This window comes from Magnolia sinica, chromosome 8, assembly GCF_029962835.1.
Source record: "Magnolia sinica isolate HGM2019 chromosome 8, MsV1, whole genome shotgun sequence".
NCBI lineage: Eukaryota > Viridiplantae > Streptophyta > Magnoliopsida > Magnoliales > Magnoliaceae > Magnolia > Magnolia sinica.
Genome location: NC_080580.1, coordinates 75,696,725 through 75,714,719, shown reverse-complemented (window position 1 = coordinate 75,714,719; position 17,995 = coordinate 75,696,725). Strand labels below are relative to the sequence as shown.

Sequence of the window (17,995 nt, the reverse complement as noted above, 5' to 3'; positions counted from 1 at the left end):
AGCACATGATCACGTCCGAGACAACCTACAAATTGAGCGAGGTAATGTAGAAATTGAGCGAGGTAACCTAAAAATTGAGCGAGGCAACCTACAAATTGAGCGAGGGAAGCTAGGAATTGAGTAAGGGAAGTTAGAAATTGAGCAAAGGAACCTAAAAATTCGGCGAGGCAACCTATAAATTGAGTAAGGGAAGCTAAAAATTCAGCGAGACAACATAAATATTGAGTGAGGCAACCTAGAAATTGATCAATGGATCCTAAAAATTGAGCAAGGGGACCTAGGAATTGAGTGAGGTAACGTAGAAATTGAGCGAGGAAACCTAGGAATTGAGCGAGGGAACATAGAAATTCAGTGAGGCAACCTACAAATTGAGTAAAGCAACCTAGAAATTGAGCGAGGCAAACTAGGAATTGAGCGAGGCAACCTAGAAATTGAGCGAGACAAGCTCAAAACTGAGAGAGGAAACTTAGAAATTGAGCGAGGGAACTTAGAAATTGAGCGAGGCAACCAAGGAATTAAGCAAGGCAACCTACAAATTAAGCGAGGTAAAATAAGGAATTGAGTGAGATAAATTACAAATTGAGTGAGGCAACCTAAGAATTGAATGAGGCAACCTAGAATTTGAGCGAAGCAATGTAGAAATTGAGCGAGGGAACCTACGAATTGAGCAAGGTAGCCTAAGAATTGAGCAAGGTAACCTAGAAATTGAGCAAGGCAACGTAGAAATTGAGCGAGACAACCAAGGAATTGATCGAGGCGTAGAAATTAAGCGAGGCAACCAAGGAATTGAGCAAGGCAACCTACAAACTGAGTGAGGGAACATAGGAATTGAGCGAGGGAACCTATAAATTGAGCGAGACAACCTATAAATTAAGCAAGGTAACATAGAAATTCAGCGAGGTATCCTAGGAATTGAGCGAGGGAAGCTAGAAATTGAGCGAGGGAACCTAGGAATTGAGCGAGGCAACCTAGGAATTGAGCGAGGGAATGTAGGATTTAAATGAGGCAACATACAAATTGAGAGAGGCAATGTAAGTATTGAGCGAGGGAAGCTAGAAATTGAGCGAGGCAACTAAGAAATTGAGCGAGAAAAATTACAAATTCAACGCGGCATCATAGAAATTCAGCGAGGCAACCTAGGAATTAAACGAGGGAAGCTAGAAATTGAGCGAGGCAACATAGGAATTGAACGAGTGAAGCTAGAAATTAAGCGTTGCAACTTAAAAATTCAGCAAGGCAACCTAGGAATTGAGTGAGGCAACCTAGGAGTTGAGCGAGGCAACGTAGGACTTTAGCGAGGCAACCAAAGAATTGAGCGAGGGAACCTAAAAATTGAGTGAGAGAACCTAGAAATTCAGCGAGGTAACCTATAAATTGAGCAAGGTAACCTAGGAATTAAATGAGGCAACCTAGAAATTGAGCGAGGCAGCATAGAAATTGAGCGAGGGAAGCTAGAAATTGAGCAAGGGAACATAGAAATTCAGTAAGGCAACCTACGATTTGAGCAAGGCAACCTAGGAATTGAGTGACGAAAGCTAGAAATTGAGTGAGACAACCTAGAAATTCAGCGAGGCAACCTAGGAATTCAGCGAGGCAACCTAGGAATTGAGCGAGGGAAGCTAGAAATTGAGCGAGGCAACATAGGAATTGAACGAGGCAACTTAGGAATGGAGCAAGGGAAGCTAATAATTGAGCAAGAGAAGTAGTAATTGAGCGAGGGAAGCTAGAAATTGAGCGACGGAACCTAGGAAATGACCGAGGGAACATAGGATTTGAGCAAGGGAACCTACAAATTGAGCGAGGGAAGATAGAAATTCAGCAAGAGAAGCTAGAAATTCAGTGAGGGAACATAAGATTTGAGCAAGGCAACCCAGAAATTAAGTGAGGCAACCTATGAATTGAGTGAGGGAAGCTAGAAATTGAGTAAGGGAAGCTAGAAATTCAATGAGGGAACCTATGAATTGAGCGAGACAGCCTAGGAATTGAGCGAAGGAAGCTAAAAATTCAGCGAGGCAACCTAAACAATGAGTGAGAGAACCTAGGAATTGAGTGAGGGAACCTAAAAATTGAGCGAGGGAACTTAGGAATTGAGCGAGGGAAGCTAGAAATTTAGTGAGGCAATATATAAATTGAGCGAAGGAACCTAGCAATTAAGCGAGGTAACCTAGCAATTGAGCAATGCAACGTAGAAATTCAGCGAGGCAACCTACGAATTGAGCGAGGGAAGCTAAAAATTGAGTGAGGGAAGCTAGAAATTTAGCGAGGGAACCTATGAATTGAGTGAGATAGCCTAGTAATTGAGCGAGAGAAGCTAGAAATTCAGTGAGGCAACCTAAAAATTGAGCGAGAGAACCTAGGAATTGAGCGAGGGAACCTAGGAATTGAGCGAGGAAAGGTAGAAATTAAGCAAGGCAACCTAAGAATTGAGCGAGTGAAGCTAGAAATTCAGCGAAGGAACCTAGGAATTGAGTGAGGCAATGTAGAAATTCAGCGAGGCAACCTATGAATTGAGCGAGGCAACCTAGGAATTGAGTAAGGGAAGCTAGAAATTGAGCATGGTAACATATAAATTAAGTGAGAGAACCTAGCAATTGAGTGAGACAATATAGATATTCAGCGAGACAACCTATGAATTGAGCAAGGCAACCTATGAATTGAGCGAGGGATGACCTAGGAATTGAGCGAGGGAAGCTAGAAATTTAGTTAGGCAATGTATAAATTGAGCGAGAGAATCTAGGAATTGAGTGAGGCAATGTAGAAATTAAGCGAGGCAACATAAGAATTGAGCGAGGGTAAGTATAAGGTGAGATAGGGAAACTTGAAATTAGGCGGGGCAAACTAAAAGTTGAATAAAGCAAGCATAAAAGTTAAATGATGGAAACATTTACATGTTATGAAATTTAATTCATTATAAATTTTCCTTAAGTACAAATTATGCGGGGTATATACAACACTATATATAATACAACATTCCACAAATTTATCCTCTTCATCTCATGCCTACGACAAGTATCATTTATAGGTTACAGACAAACAATCATATGTTATCGACTTCCTCTAATGTATAGTGAATTTTTGCATGTCATATCCCTCCAAGGTGTGACCGCTGCACAGTATATCGATGAATTTCATTACAAATATGCCACAGTCAAAACCATTCACTACTAAAAAAAGGGACAAAGGCTATGGATAAAAACCATAGTTAAATCCCTATTGTTATGGTTATAGTTCGTAGCACGAAGCAATTAGTGGTGTAGCTAAAGGTTAAAAGGCTATGGCTATGAATTAAATCCGTAGCAATAGATATCAAAAAGCTATGGATATAATTCGTAGCTATATATACAACTACAAATAATATCTATTGCTAGGGTTTTTAGTTCAAGAATGACGTCTAATATCCGTAGCGAATTAAAAAAGATTGTAACAATGGTGTCTGTTACCATTGCAAGAACCTGCTGTGATTGACCAACTCATCTAAGCTAATACAATTAATGCTGCTAGGAATAGTACATAAAATGCAATCAGGAAAGAAAATGATGCATTCATATTACAAATAGCAATCAAATCATACAATGCATCCTACATTCACATTTCTAAATAAACAAATTTTAGAATACAACAGATCACCAGTTGTAAGTATAATAGGAGCAGAGATCATCCTGAAGGATCGTCCAAATGCCTTGTCAACTCTGGCACCACAGTAGTATGGCCCCTGCACAAACCGACACACACAGCCTCAGCTCTGGTAACATGAGAGATATCTAAATAGCAAAGATATACATTGGATGAGATCCTTTTTATAACTATGATTTGTGAAGTCAGTGACATTTGGGACCATTTATGTAGATCCTGTTTCTCAAAAAAGGCAATTTTTGAACATAAAACCTGAAAATTTTGATACGAGTGCCAAATCAATAAGAAGGTAGAAACATGTAGAAGGTTTCATTGCCAAAATGTCCAATGTGCTTACCATTCATCATACAAGTGTAAAATCCTCTCTTCTCCACTGTGTCCATTCAAAAACTGAAGGACCTATGGAAATAACATTTCATTACTTACCAACAACATATAAAAAATAGTGAAATGTCAATGCCATTATGGCAATCTTTGTAGGCAATCATAATAGAAGTTCAATGCACACCTTAAAAGGGTTTTGGGCACATGATGGATCTGGACCTTTGCACTTCTCAAAAACCTTGTCAATGTTTACGGTAAAGATAGTAAAATCACTAAGAAGATTCATCGGTGCATGGAGATGACCATAAGCAGAGAAGAAGCAGACCTCCAATACAAGAAAAGCTACACTGGAATGACCATGACAGACCCTTTCTGACGGAATGATTAATGCTTTCTCCAGAGGATCAGTTCCACTGCATCTCATGAGACATCTTATCCTGATCATCCAATAAATATTCAAGCAATGCCTAAAAGAAGGAAATAATAATAATAATATTATGATGGTGATGGTGGTGAATAATGTTGAGACCTGAGGTACAGTCGAATTTAATAAACATTTCTATATGTAGATGAATAAAGCTTTAACTTAAGCAGTTGAACCTTGCTCAACCATTGAGCGCGAGGAATGTTATGGCAAGACAATACACACCAGGACTGGTATAGAATGGTAATACAAAGTCGAAAAAGGGAATAATATAACCAAAAAATAAGTAATAAATGTTGAACTCGCATATTATGAAAAGATGTGTACCTTTCGACTTCCATTTAGTTTCTTATGATTTGTCCAAGATTCATCTAGAAAAGAGAAAACAAAAGCTTAAATATAAGTATGTCTATACTGACAGCAGTAGTGGCAGAAAGAATATTAAGTGATATTAAATAGCTTGTGGTGCCTTATAAAGCTCCTGCTTTCAAAAACCTATGACATGGCTAGAGGAAGAGAAGGATGAATTATCTTTCTTTGATTTTATCAATATCTATGGGATTGAGAAGTAAATAACGAAGAAATTCGACATGTAACTACATACAAGAAAGATAAAGGATATGCATATCTGGAGGGTTGCTATTCCCACATTGCTATGAGAGAGTAGGGTTTCATCATATATTTGTGGGGCATTCATGCACACCCAAGAAAATGCAGCGGATGCTTTAATAAAAAAATAAAAAAATAAAATTAAAGTAAATAATGTAATAGACAAGAACTAAGGGAGTGGACTGGAATTTCATAATAGAATTTGTTAAATTTAAAATTTTCAAAGGATGATTGAAAGCTCAATTAATGACCATTAAAGAATAATTGCATAATGAATCCCAATGGAGACTCCTTGCAGGCTATTTTCTCCCCTCTCAATCATAAGCTTTGCTTTATAAAAAAGCATCTGGTCCATGGACGTGCAAGTAAGATGGTGATTGAATACAAAACCTGAAGTCTCAATATCCCAGAGGCTGTTAAAATGGTTTATTTAAAGCTATGAAATGCTTGCAAGTTACACCTAGAACTATATTGAAATGGTCAAAACCTGAAGTCTCAAGTGTCCGAGATGTCTGACATAGAGACACTGGTACATAATTTAGTCAGTTTAATTTGAGTTTAGATTGCCTCGCATAAAAGTAAGGCCATTTAGCACCCGTGCACCTCATTGGCAGATGCAATGCATGTTAGGCTGCCTTTTACAAGCATATGGGATTGGCCAACCTCTTGTTTGAAGGAAAACATTCTACTGACATCAATCTTATGATTAAAAAAGTGTAGATTTTGAGAAATTGGGTTTATTACCTTGAAATCTTCATATCCGGCCTCCGTTGCATCTTCAAGTACAGAAAGACCAGCTTGCACCTGCAAAAAGAGAACCTAAATAGCATGACAAGGATTTCAATACTCTTTTCAAGGGTAGAATTACTCTAGTGATGAAGAGAGATGACAAAAAATAGATAGCTCAATGCAGGTTAATAACTGGTACTTCTACTAATAGGGTTTTTCTAATCCCAATCTAAGAACATCTGAAGAATTTCTCAAGTCAAGGCACTAACTTTAAGAGATAGAAGCCCACTGCGTTTGCTATCATGCAAGGCCTATGCATGGATAGGAAAACTTACAACATGCTTTAAATATCAGATAAGACAAATAGAATATTTATCACTTGAGAATATGTTGGTTGCATAAACTATCCTTCATGGAATGATTAATGCTTTCTCCAGAGTATCAGTTCCCACAGACATCTCATGAGACATCTTATCTTGATCATCCAATAAATATTCAAGCAATGCCTAAAAGAAGGAAACAATAATAATATTATTATGATGCTGATGGTGGTGAATAATGTTGAGACCTGAGGTACGGTCGAATTTAATAAACATTTCTATGTGAAGATGAATAAATCTTTAACTTAAGCAGTTGAATCTTGCTCAACCATTGAGCGCGAGGAATGCTATGGCAAGAAAATACACATAAGGACTTGTATAGAATGGTAATTACAAAGTCGAAAAAGGGAATAATATAACCAAAAAATAAGTAAAAAATGCTGAACTTGCATATTATGAAAAGATGTGTACCTTTCGACTTCCATTTAGTTTCTTATGATTTGTCCAAGAGTCATCTAGAAAAGGGAAAACAAAAGCTTGACTATAAGTATGTCTATACTGACAGCAGCAGTGGCAGAAAGAAAATTAAGTGATATTAAACAGCTTGTGGTGCCTTTTAAAGCTCCTGCTTTCAAAATCCTATGACATGGCCAGAGGAAGAGAAGGATGATATATCTTTCTTTTATTTTATCAATATCTGTGGGATTGAGAAGCAAAGAACGAAGAAATTCGACATGTAACTACATACAAGAAAGATAAAGGATATACATATCTGGAGTGCTGCTATTCTCACATTGCTGTGAGAGAGTAGGGTTTCATCATATATTTATGGGCATTCATGCACACCTAAGAAAATGCAGCGGATGCTTTAATAAAAAAATAAAAAAATAAAATTAAAGTAAATATTGTAACAGGCAAGAATTGAGGGCGTGGATTGGAATTTCATAATAGAATTTGTTAAAATTAAAATTTTCAGAGGATGATTGAAACCTCAATTGATGACCATTAAAGAATAATTACATAATGAATCCCAATGGAGACTCCTTGCAGGCAATTTTCTCTGCTCTCAATCGTAAGCTTTGCTTTATAAAAAAGCATTTGGTCCATGGATGTGCAAGCAAGATGATTGAACACAAAACCTGAAGTCTCAATATCCTAGAGGCTGTTAAAATGGTTTGTTTAAAGCTACGAAATGCTTTCAAGTTACACCTAGAATTGTATTGAAATGGTCAAAACTTGAAGTCTCAAGTGTCCGAGATGTCCGACATAGAGACATTAGTACATAATTTAGTCAGTTTAATTTGAGTTTAGATTGCCTTGTATAAAAGTGAGGCCATTTAGCACTTGTGCACCTCATTGGCAGATGCAATGCATGTTGGGCTGCCTTTTACATGCATATGGGATTAGCCAACCTCTTGTTTGAAGGAAAACATTCTGCTGACATCAATCTTATGATTGAAAAAATGTAGATTTTGAGAAATTGGGTTGATTACCTTGAAATCTTCATATCCTGCCTCCGTTGCATCTTCAAGTGCAGAAAGACTAGCTTGCACCTGCAAAAAGGGAACCTAAATAGCATGACAAGGATTTCAATACTCTTTATCACTAGAATTACTCTAGTGATGAAGAGAGACAACAAAAAATAGATAGCTCAATGCAGGTTAATAACTGGTACTTCTACTAACAGGGTTTTTCTAATCCCAATCTAAGAACATCTGAAGAATTTCTCAATTCAAGGCACTAACTTTAAGAGATAGAAGCCCACTGTGTTTGCTATCATGCAAGGCCTATGCATGGATAAGAAAACTTACAACATGCTTTAAATATCTGTAAGTGCTATAGTTTATATCCCTGTCTGTTGTCAAATTTGTGGTGCCAAAATCACTGTTATATATAACTTGCATAAGTGAAGCTCTCTCAAGGATCAACATTTATAAACAAGCTAAGCTCACAACAAGCAAAGCTCACAAGTACAAGGATCAATCTTGAATGCAAGAATTGCTCACAAGACAAGACTCAAGCTGTAAGACTTCAAGAAGAGTGCAAGGCAATTTGTAAAGAACTCAAGACACTTTTAAGATTGAGCTACATCAAGATTTCAAGATTGAACTACATCAAGACTTCAAGGCTCATACTTCAAGGTCACTAGTTCCTAATGTTTTAATGTCCTTACTTCATGGTTGAGGTTTGACTGACCTTAGGTTGACCTTAGAAGTAGGTCACTTTGGATACATAAGTCGAATGCTTATTTTACATAAGTTTGGTCTGTTCTTCGACTAGTCCTAGGCCTTCTTCGACTAGTCCTAGAGTTGCTTCGACCAGTCTAAGAAATTACTCAATCAGTTGTGAGTTTGTTACAAATTTCGAATAAAATCTGTTAGACTTCGACTAGTCCAGGAATCTGTTCGACCAGTCGAAGGAACAGTGTCGACTGCATCTTCGACCAGTCGAAAATCTTCGACTCAAAATCCAACGATGTTTTTAAGGTTCTTCGACTAGTCTAAGGAGACCTTCGACCAGTCGAATGTGACCTACGACCAGTCGAAGGAGACCTTTGACCAGTTATAAAACGGTCAAAGCTTATCGCGCCTGATTTTTCAAATATCTGTTATTGCTTCGACTAGTCGAAGAGCTCCCTAGACCAGTCGAAGACGCGATCTGCTCACCTATAAATAGTGTACGAATCTCAGAAGAAATCATCGAATTAATTAATCCATTCAAGCCAATCTTCGTCGAACTTCTGAGAGATAATTCTGTGCTCCATCTAAGCTAAGTGTGCTTATTTAATATTCTCTTTCCTTAGCTTTATTTAATTGATTTTGTTTCTGCTATTCCAATCTAATTTGATAAGAGGAATTGTTATTCCCTTTTCTTTGGAATCAAAATCAATTAAGGCAAGCCCTATTTGGTTTAATTTAAAATCTATTAGAATTAGAACCATTGTAATTGAGTACTGGACATTGAACCTGGATATTCAATCATCTACTCTGATTTGGTTCTACCGGGCTGCTACAACGAAGGAGATAATCAGGTATTTTACATTTAATTGTAAATTCCTTTCTGTTTTGGTTTCTTTCAAGATTTGCCAGAAAAATCTTATTGTATTGGTTATCTGAGGAGAGCCAGGAAAACTCAGAAGTGGGGTTTTTTAATTGTGTAAGCCCACAGATAAAGACACAATTGTAAAGGTTTTGGGTGAACCTGGAAAAACCTATTTTGTTAGTGAACGCTAATATCCCCTGTGTGAGGATATTAGGAGTGGAGTAGCATTCTGTGTGGCTATTGTTTAACAGTTGGTGAACACACAGGTGAACCACTATAATCCCTTGTGTTGTGGTTGAATGATTTATACTTCTGATCTTTAATTATTCTTTTGTGGGATGTATGTATGGTGGTGAATGTTGTAATCATTTAATTCAAGCATTGTGAGAATTTTGAAATAGTTTAGAATTTATTTTCTGCTATTCCTTTATCAGCTTGATATTCAATTTCCTTTAAAAGTTGTTCCAGCAAGGTTGCCCTGCCATTTTTATGGTGTATGGCTGTCCCTAGAACAATACATTTGTGATTACAATTTATTTCAATTCAGTTTGTATTTATTTTTGTATTCCTCTTTGGTTTGAGATTTGATACAAAGATCTTTCTAGAAATAAGGTTGTCCTACCATAAACTCTGGTTTTTGGTGTAAGGTTGTCCTTAGAACAACATTTGTATCAACCTCTCAAGATCTGAATTTTGAGGTTATTTTACTTTTATGGTGTATGGCTGTCCCTAGAACAATACATTTGTGATTACAATTTATTTCAATTCAGTTTGTATTTATTTTTGTATTCCTCTTTGGTTTGAGATTTGATACAAAGATCTTTCTAGAAATAAGGTTGTCCTACCATAAACTCTGGTTTTTGGTGTAAGGTTATCCTTAGAACAACATTTGTATCAACCTCTCAAGATCTGAATTTTGAGGTTATTTTACTTTCTTGCATTGTGATTTATTTTGGCTATCATATTCTTTTTAATTTCGTTGTTATAAGTTTTATTTGGCATTGTCCTATTCACCCCCCTCTAGGACATATTGCTAGGCCTTTTCAAGTGGTATCAGAGCCTAATAGCTCTTTTTTAATTCTTGGATTTAATTCCTGAGCTAACGATTTAAGCTATTTAAGATGTCAAATTTTGATAGCCTTTCAGTCACAAGACCTCCACCCTTTGATGGCTCCAACTATGCCTATTGGAAAGCCAGAATGAGGATCTTCCTCAAATCAATGGATGAAAATGTGTGGCAAGCCACAGTGACTAAATGGAAACCTCCTATCATGGAAGTTACTGGGGTTGATGGTTCAAAATCTATGAAAGTCATACCATATTACCAATGGACCACTCTTTAGAAAAGTGAGAGTAGTGCAAATGCTAAAGCACTAAATGCAATTACTTGCGCATTATCACCAGATGAGTTCAAAAGAATCATTTCCTGTGATACTGCAAAGCAAGCTTGGGATATATTAGAAATGACACACGAGGGTACTACAATTATCAAAAAATCTAAAGTCCAACTCCTCACAACCAAATTTGAAGAAATTTATATGGAGGAAAATGAAATGTTTATGGACTTTTACACTAGATTGAATGACATTGTAAACTCAATGTGGGGTCTTGGCGATAAAATCCCAGAAAGTAAAGTGTGTGCAAAAATATTACGCTCACTTCCTGAACGGTTCAATTCTAAAGTAACCGCGATCCAGGAACTTCGTGATACGGATAATATGAGGGTAGAAGAACTAGTTGGTTCTCTACAAACCTACGAGTTAAACTTTAAAGCTCCTAAAGGTAAATCTATCGCACTAAAATCTTCTAAATGTAATTGAGAAAATTCCGATTCAGAAGATGATATGGCTCTTTTAGCTAAGAAATTTTACAAGATTTTCAAAAGCAAGAAAATGGTTGATTTTCAAAAATCAAATGATAAAAAGAAGTTTAGACCCAAATCTCAAAAATCTTTGAAAGATAGTCAATGTTACAACTGTCAAGAATATGGGCACTTAGCAAATAGATGTCCTAAAAGGGACAAACCCAAGAAGAAGAGTATGTTGGCTACATGGGATGAATCATCTGATTCTGAAGGTTCTTCTGAATCAGAAGATTCTGAAACTAAGTCGAGCAATGAGGTTAAAGCTTTTATGACTCTAGCCAAATTCACATTTTTAGATAATGACTCAACAAGTGAAGAAAATCTGAGTAGTGAATGTGAAAATGAAGATGATCTTCAAGACGCTTACAATGCCCTATATAAGGAAAGTTGTAAAATTGCTGTCAAACTTAAACTTCAAAAAGAAAAGTTTTCTAAAACTCAAAAAATGTTTTGAATCACTTGTCTTAGAAAAATCACAAATTTCAGATTATTTTGAAAAATCAAAATGCGATTTAAAATTCAAAAACTCCTTAATTATTGATTTAAAATCTGAAATTGAGAAACTTAAAACTGAAGTATCTTCTCTTCTGAGTCTAAAGGACACATGGAAATATGCCCAAGGTGATCCAAAGTTAGAGAAACTTTTATCCGGATCAAGAAAATGTGGCGATCTATCTGGGTTGGGCTATGATAAAAATTTACTTCCTAAACAAAAGTATACTCCTCCTATGTTTGTTAAAGGAGAGTCCTCAAACTCAAAAGGGAAAAGTACTTATCAAGATTTTTCTAGAAATTCAAAAAATTTTCAAAAACCTAGAAGCAGCCATGTCAACTTTAATCAGAAACAAAATCCATTAGCTGAAAAGATAGTTGATTTACTCAAGGAGCTCTTAAAATCTAACTCTATAGGTCATTCCTACAAATATACACAAAAGAAGACCAACTATGTTCCTAAACCCAAAATAGTTATGAAATGGGTTCCTAAAGTTACCTGCTTGGTTGCTCACACTGCTTTTAAAGCAACAAGTCATTCAAAGTGGTACCTAGACAGTGGATGCTCCAGGCATATGACAGGTGACAAAGCTTTATTCACAGATCTGAAAGATATGACTGATGGTTCAGTCACATTTAGTGATGGTAGCAACTGCAAGATTATAGGCCAAGGTACGGTTCAACTTTTTAATCTTCCTGTGTTTAAAAATGTTTTATATGTTGAAGGCTTAAAACATAACTTGCTTAGTATATCTCAAATATGTGATAATAACCATAGTGTTCGGTTTTCTAATCAAAGCTGTGAGATACTAAACAATAAGGGTTCTGTAATATTAACTAGACGTAGAACGTCTGAAAATTGCTATATTATTAGTGAATCCAGCTCATCTAATCAAACATGTTACATGGTCCATACAGACGAGACTGATTTATGGCACAAATGTCTTGGCATGTACATTATTGAAATTTATATAGATTGAGCAAACGAGAACTTATAAGAGGTTTACCCAAACTTCAGAAATTAGATAAAATATGTGGTGAGTGTAAGATAGGCAAACAAACAAAGAACTCACATAAAAAGGTGAATTCAAATACCACATCAAGACCGCTCGAACTTCTCCACATGGATCTGATAGGACCTACCAGAACAGAAAGTCGTGGTGGAAAAAAGTATATCCTGGTAATAGTTGATGACTTTACCAGATTCACTTGGGTAGTCTTCTTAAGGGATAAATCTGAAACCCTTGAAGAAGTAAGAAAAGTTTTCAAAAGGATTCAAACTGAAAAATCTTCTCAAATCAGTAAAATTCGTAGTGATCATGGATCTGAATTTGAGAATAGCAATTTTGAGAAGTTCTGTACCGACCAAGGAATATTACATGAATTCTCTACTCCCAAAACTCCACAACAAAATGGAATTGTAGAAAGAAAGAATAGGGTGCTTCAAGAAATGGCTAATGTCATGTTGAATAGCATGAAGCTCTCTAAAAATCTTTGGGCTGAAGCAGTCAACACAGCTTGCTATATTATTAACCGAGTCTACACTAGCAAAGATAATAATAAAATGGCTTACGAATTATGGTTCAATAAAAAGCCTACTGTTAAATACCCTCGATCAGTCGAAGTGCTATATTTTACGTGATCGTGAAAATTTGGGAAAATTCGATACGAAGAGTGATGAAGGTATTTTTCTAGGATATTCCTTAAACCATCGAGCTTATAGGGTTCTGAACAAAAGGACTGGTGTGATTTAAGAATCCTATTAATGTTGTCATTGATGATCACTTAAACACGCCAATTTCTAATTCGATAATGATGAAGTACTAATCATTGATAAACCGATACTTCATCGAATCAGATTGATTCTGAGTTGAGGACTGTTAAAGATCATCCAACCACACAAATTCTTGGAAACCCTCTCACCGGTGTTCGCACCCGTAGAAAACTTGAGGATATATGTAATTATGTATATTTTACATCCCAAATAGAACCATCTAACGTAAAAGAAGCTCTTGCTGATGAGAACTGGATTGTTGCGATGCAAGAAGAACTCAACCAATTCGTAAGAAATGATGTTTGGTATCTCGTACCAAGACCTAAAGATAAACACATCATTGGAACAAAATGGATTTTTAAAAATAAGTCTGACGAGTATGGAAATATAATTAGAAACAAGGCTAGACTAGTGGTACAAGGTTATACTCAAATTGAAGGGATTGATTTCGATAAAACTTTTACACCAGTAGCACGTCTTGAATCTATCAGACTATTTATATCCATTGTATGTTTTAGAAAGATAAAGATCTATCAGATGGATGTGAAAAGTACTTTTCTAAATGGCGATTTACATAAAGAAGTCTATGTTGAACAGCCAATGGGTTTTGAAGATTCCAAAAATACTGATTATGTATATCGGCTTAAAAAGGCACTTTATGGATTAAAACAAGCACCTAGGGCATGGTATGAGAAACTAACGAAATTTCTTTTAAGTCATAATTTTCAAATGGGATCTGTTGATAAAACTCTGTTTGTTAAAAAACATAATGATCATATCTTAATAGTGCAAATTTATGTTGATGATATCATTTATGGATCAACTTGTACTGACTTGACTACTGAGTTTGCAGATTTGATGAAATCACAGTTCGAAATGAGCATGGTTAGGGAATTGACTTATTTTCTTGGATTGCAAGTAAAGCAACAACCTGAAGGAATATTCATTTCTTAATCTAAGTATGCTTTGAATCTAATCAAGAGATTTGGATTTGAGAATGGCAAGAATTTCGATACTCCTATGAGTACTACCCTGAAACTCTCAAAAGACTCTAATGGTAAAAATGTTTACTCAAAACTTTATCAGAGTATGATTGGTAGTTTGTTATATTTAACTGCTAGTAGACCTGATATTTCTCTAAGTGTTGGTATTTGCGCAAGATATCAATCTGATCCAAAAGAATCTCACTTGATTGCTATCAAGCGAATTATTAGATATGTCGCAAATCGTAAATCTCGGTCTCTGGTATCCTCATGAGACCGGTGTCCAATTAGCGGATGCTGACTGGGCTGGTAATCTAGATGATAGAAAATCAACCAGTGGTGGTTGTTTTTACATTGGAAATTGTCTAGTTTCCTGGTTTAGTAAGAAACAAAATTCTATATCACTTTCAACAGCTGAAGCTGAGTATATCGCAGCTGGTAATGCATGTACACAGCTTGTTTGGATGCAACGAATGCTAAGTGATTATGGAATTAAATAGGATTCTATGTTATTACATTGTGATAATTCCAGTGCGATAAATATTTCAAAAAATCCTATTCAGCATTCTCGTACTAAGCACATTGACATTAGATTTCATTATATAAGGGAATTAGTAGAAGAAAAAGTTATATCTCTAGAATATATTCTTACCGAAGATCAACGAGCTGACATTTTCACAAAACCTCTCGATAAAAGCAGGTTTAAGAAGATAAAATTTGATCTTGGCATGTGCATTTTAAAATGATTATTTATGCCTACTTGTATTATGGTGTATATATTTGCTAGATTGAATTTCAATTTTTGTATAATTTGCAAGAAATATGAATTTTTGGACATTCTTCAACCAGTCGTGAGTATACTCGACCAGTCGACCTTCGACCGGTCGTAGATATCCACGACCAGTCGTAAAACTCGGGAATCACTTAAAATTTAGAGATTTTTGCTTTCTTCCTCATTCCGTTTTTTTCTCTCTAAGGAGCTGAGCTTCGACTTGTCGAACCCATCTTTCATGTTCTTCAAGGTTAGTGATCCAAATTACATTTTTCTTGCAGATTGGTGTCTAGATTGTTTACTTTTCTAGCTTGAAGCTTTCTATTTTGGATTTCATTGAGATTTGGGGTTTGGATTTTGAAAAATCTGTTTTGAGTAAACCCACTTCTCAATCCTTTGTAACTTCTTAATTCCTTGATATCTTTGTTGCAAATGGCTTCTAGAGGTAGAAAAACTACTTCCCGTGGTCCTTCTTTTTCCTCCAGATCGTCCATTATCTCTAAGCGTCATCTTCTTGTTCCCAATGATGATCCATCTTATGTTAGGGACATTAGATTACGTAATGTTATTGTTGAACATCCTGTTGATGTTAATCATATTGCACCTTTTGACATCCTTCCTATGCTTGAAGCTGTAGGTTGGGTTAACTTATTATATTGGGGTGGGTTTGCATACCGGTCCATTGCCCAATCCATGTTTACATGTATTAGTGCTTTCTCACAGGATAATTTAACTTTTAAAATATTTACTAGAGAAGGGCCTTTTGACATTGATCGTCATTTAATTTCAGCCCTTATGGACATTCCTGTGAATGATGAGGGTATTCCTATCCATAACTTAACTGATAAACCCTCAATGTCTGAAAAACACATGCTCACTAGAGATTTGTGCAACATGGATGTTCAATGGACACAAAAAGGGAATATGCTTCCCGCAAGGTATTTGTTACCCAAATATAGAATTCTCCACAAAATCTTTGTGTCTAATTTGTATCCTCGTTCGGGTAATAAAACTGACTTGACTTCGTTTATGGTTCGTGTTATCCATGCTATTTTCAATGGTACTCAAATTTGTTTACCATCCTTAATCTGTCATTTCATTCTTCAGTTTAGACTCCATCCTGGTCATAGTGACATTCCTTTTGCCTATTTAATGACTGTATTGGCTACACATATGTTAGTCGATATGCCGGTTGATGAGGCACCAATCCATCATCTGATCTTCAACAATACTAATATCAATAAGATGAAGCTGGATCTACTTCTTGAACAAGGTGGTGGTGGTGGTGGTGGTCATAAAGAAGCTGGTGATGACATTAATATGGATGACATTTTTGAGGAACTGGATTCTGACTCAACAAATGATCCAAATTTTGAACCATCTGATGTTGATGTTCATCTGAGTGCATTAGAGGATAAAGTTGAGAATATAAATGTAAAGATGGAAAACATGTCTCTTGCTCATGATTCACCAACTTGATCCCTCTATTCCTGCTCCGTCATTTGGTTCTGGTTCTGACAAGTTTATATGAGACTTCTGGTCTATAATAACTTTATAACTTAGCACTTGGTTGACTGATTTTGAGTTGGATACTATCTATGTTTTATGCTGGATATTTATTCTATGTGAAGCTATGCTGAGTATCTCTATCACTGTTTTGTTATACTCTCATAACTCCTCATGTTTACTCTCATATATCCCTTTATTTAGTTCTCCTTTATTGTTGTTTCCTTTGTCATATTGTGACAAAAAGGGGGAGAATGGTTTGTTCTTAACGGTGTGATTGTGAGAGGAGTAGCATTGGTTATGTTACTCAGGGGGAGTATGTTTGAACTAGTTGAATGAAACTGGTTAAATGTTGAATGTTGAATATTGAATATTGATTTGCAGGTAAGCCAGTTTATATGACCTGGTTCATAACTCTTTAACCAGTTGTTTTACTTTATGTTTATCTTGGTTATGTGTTTTGTCACTAATTTGACAAAGGGGGAGATTGTAAGTGCTATAGTTTATATCCCTGTCTGTTGTCAAATTTGTGGTGCCAAAATCACTGTTATATATAACTTGCATAAGTGAAGCTCTCTCAAGGATCAACATTCATAAACAAGTTAAGCTCACAACAAGCAAAGCTCACAAGTACAAGGATCAATCTTGAATGCAAGAACTGCTCACAAGACAAGACTCAAGCTGCAAGACTTCAAGAAGAGTTCAAGGCAGTTTGTAAAGAACTCAAGACACTTTCAAGATTGAGTTACATCAAGATTTTAAGATTGAACTACATCAAGACTTCAAGGCTCATACTTCAAGGTAACTAGTTCCTAATGTTTCAATGTCCTTACTTCATGGTTGAGGTTTGACTGACCTTAGGTTGACCTTAGAAGTAGGTCACTTTGGATACATAAATCGAATGTTTATTTTACTTAAGTTTGGTCTATTCTTCGACTGTCCTAGGCCTTCTTCGACTAGTCCTAGAGTTGCTTCGACCTGTCTAAGAATTCCTCGATCAGTCGTGAGTTTGTTACAAATTTCGGATAAAATCTGTTAGGCTTCGACTAGTCCAGGAATCTGTTTGACGATCGAAGGAGCAGTGTCACGCATCTTGACGATCGAAAATTTTCGACTCAAAATCCAGATATTTTCGAGTTCTTCGACCAGTCTAAGGAGACCTTCGACCAGTCGAAGGTGACCTATGACCAGTCGAAGGAGACCTTTGACCAGTCGTAGAATGGTCAAAGCTTATCACGCCTGATTTTTCAAATATCTGTTATTGCTTCGACTAGTCAAAGAGCTCCCTAGACCAGTCGAAGACGCGATCTGCTCACCTATAAATAATGCACGAATCTCAGAAGAAATCATCGAATTAATTAATCCATTCAAGCCAATCTTCGTCGAACTTCTGAGAGATAATTCTGTGCTCCATCTAAGCTAAGTGTGCTTATTTAATATTCTCTTTCCTTAGCTTTATTTAATTGATTTTGTTTCTACTATTCCAATCTAATTTGATAAGAGGAATTGTTATTCCCTTTTCT

General features: G+C 36.1%; 1 protein-coding gene across 1 annotated transcript in view; it reads right to left on the bottom strand.

Annotated features, from left to right (window-relative positions):
* Nucleotides 1-3,654: 3,654 nt before the first annotated feature.
* The window catches only part of LOC131254317 (uncharacterized), a 24,658-nt gene continuing 10,317 nt past the window's right edge, over nt 3,655-17,995 (bottom strand). The window contains exons 3-8 of the mRNA XM_058255307.1: nt 7,533-7,592; nt 6,169-6,225; nt 4,325-4,369; nt 4,142-4,195; nt 3,971-4,032; nt 3,655-3,712 (exon numbers count right to left, since the gene is read on the bottom strand). Of these exons, the coding sequence (XP_058111290.1) occupies nt 3,655-3,712; nt 3,971-4,032; nt 4,142-4,195; nt 4,325-4,369; nt 6,169-6,225; nt 7,533-7,592 (336 nt within the window). The remainder of the gene's footprint in view (nt 3,713-3,970; nt 4,033-4,141; nt 4,196-4,324; nt 4,370-6,168; nt 6,226-7,532; nt 7,593-17,995) is intronic.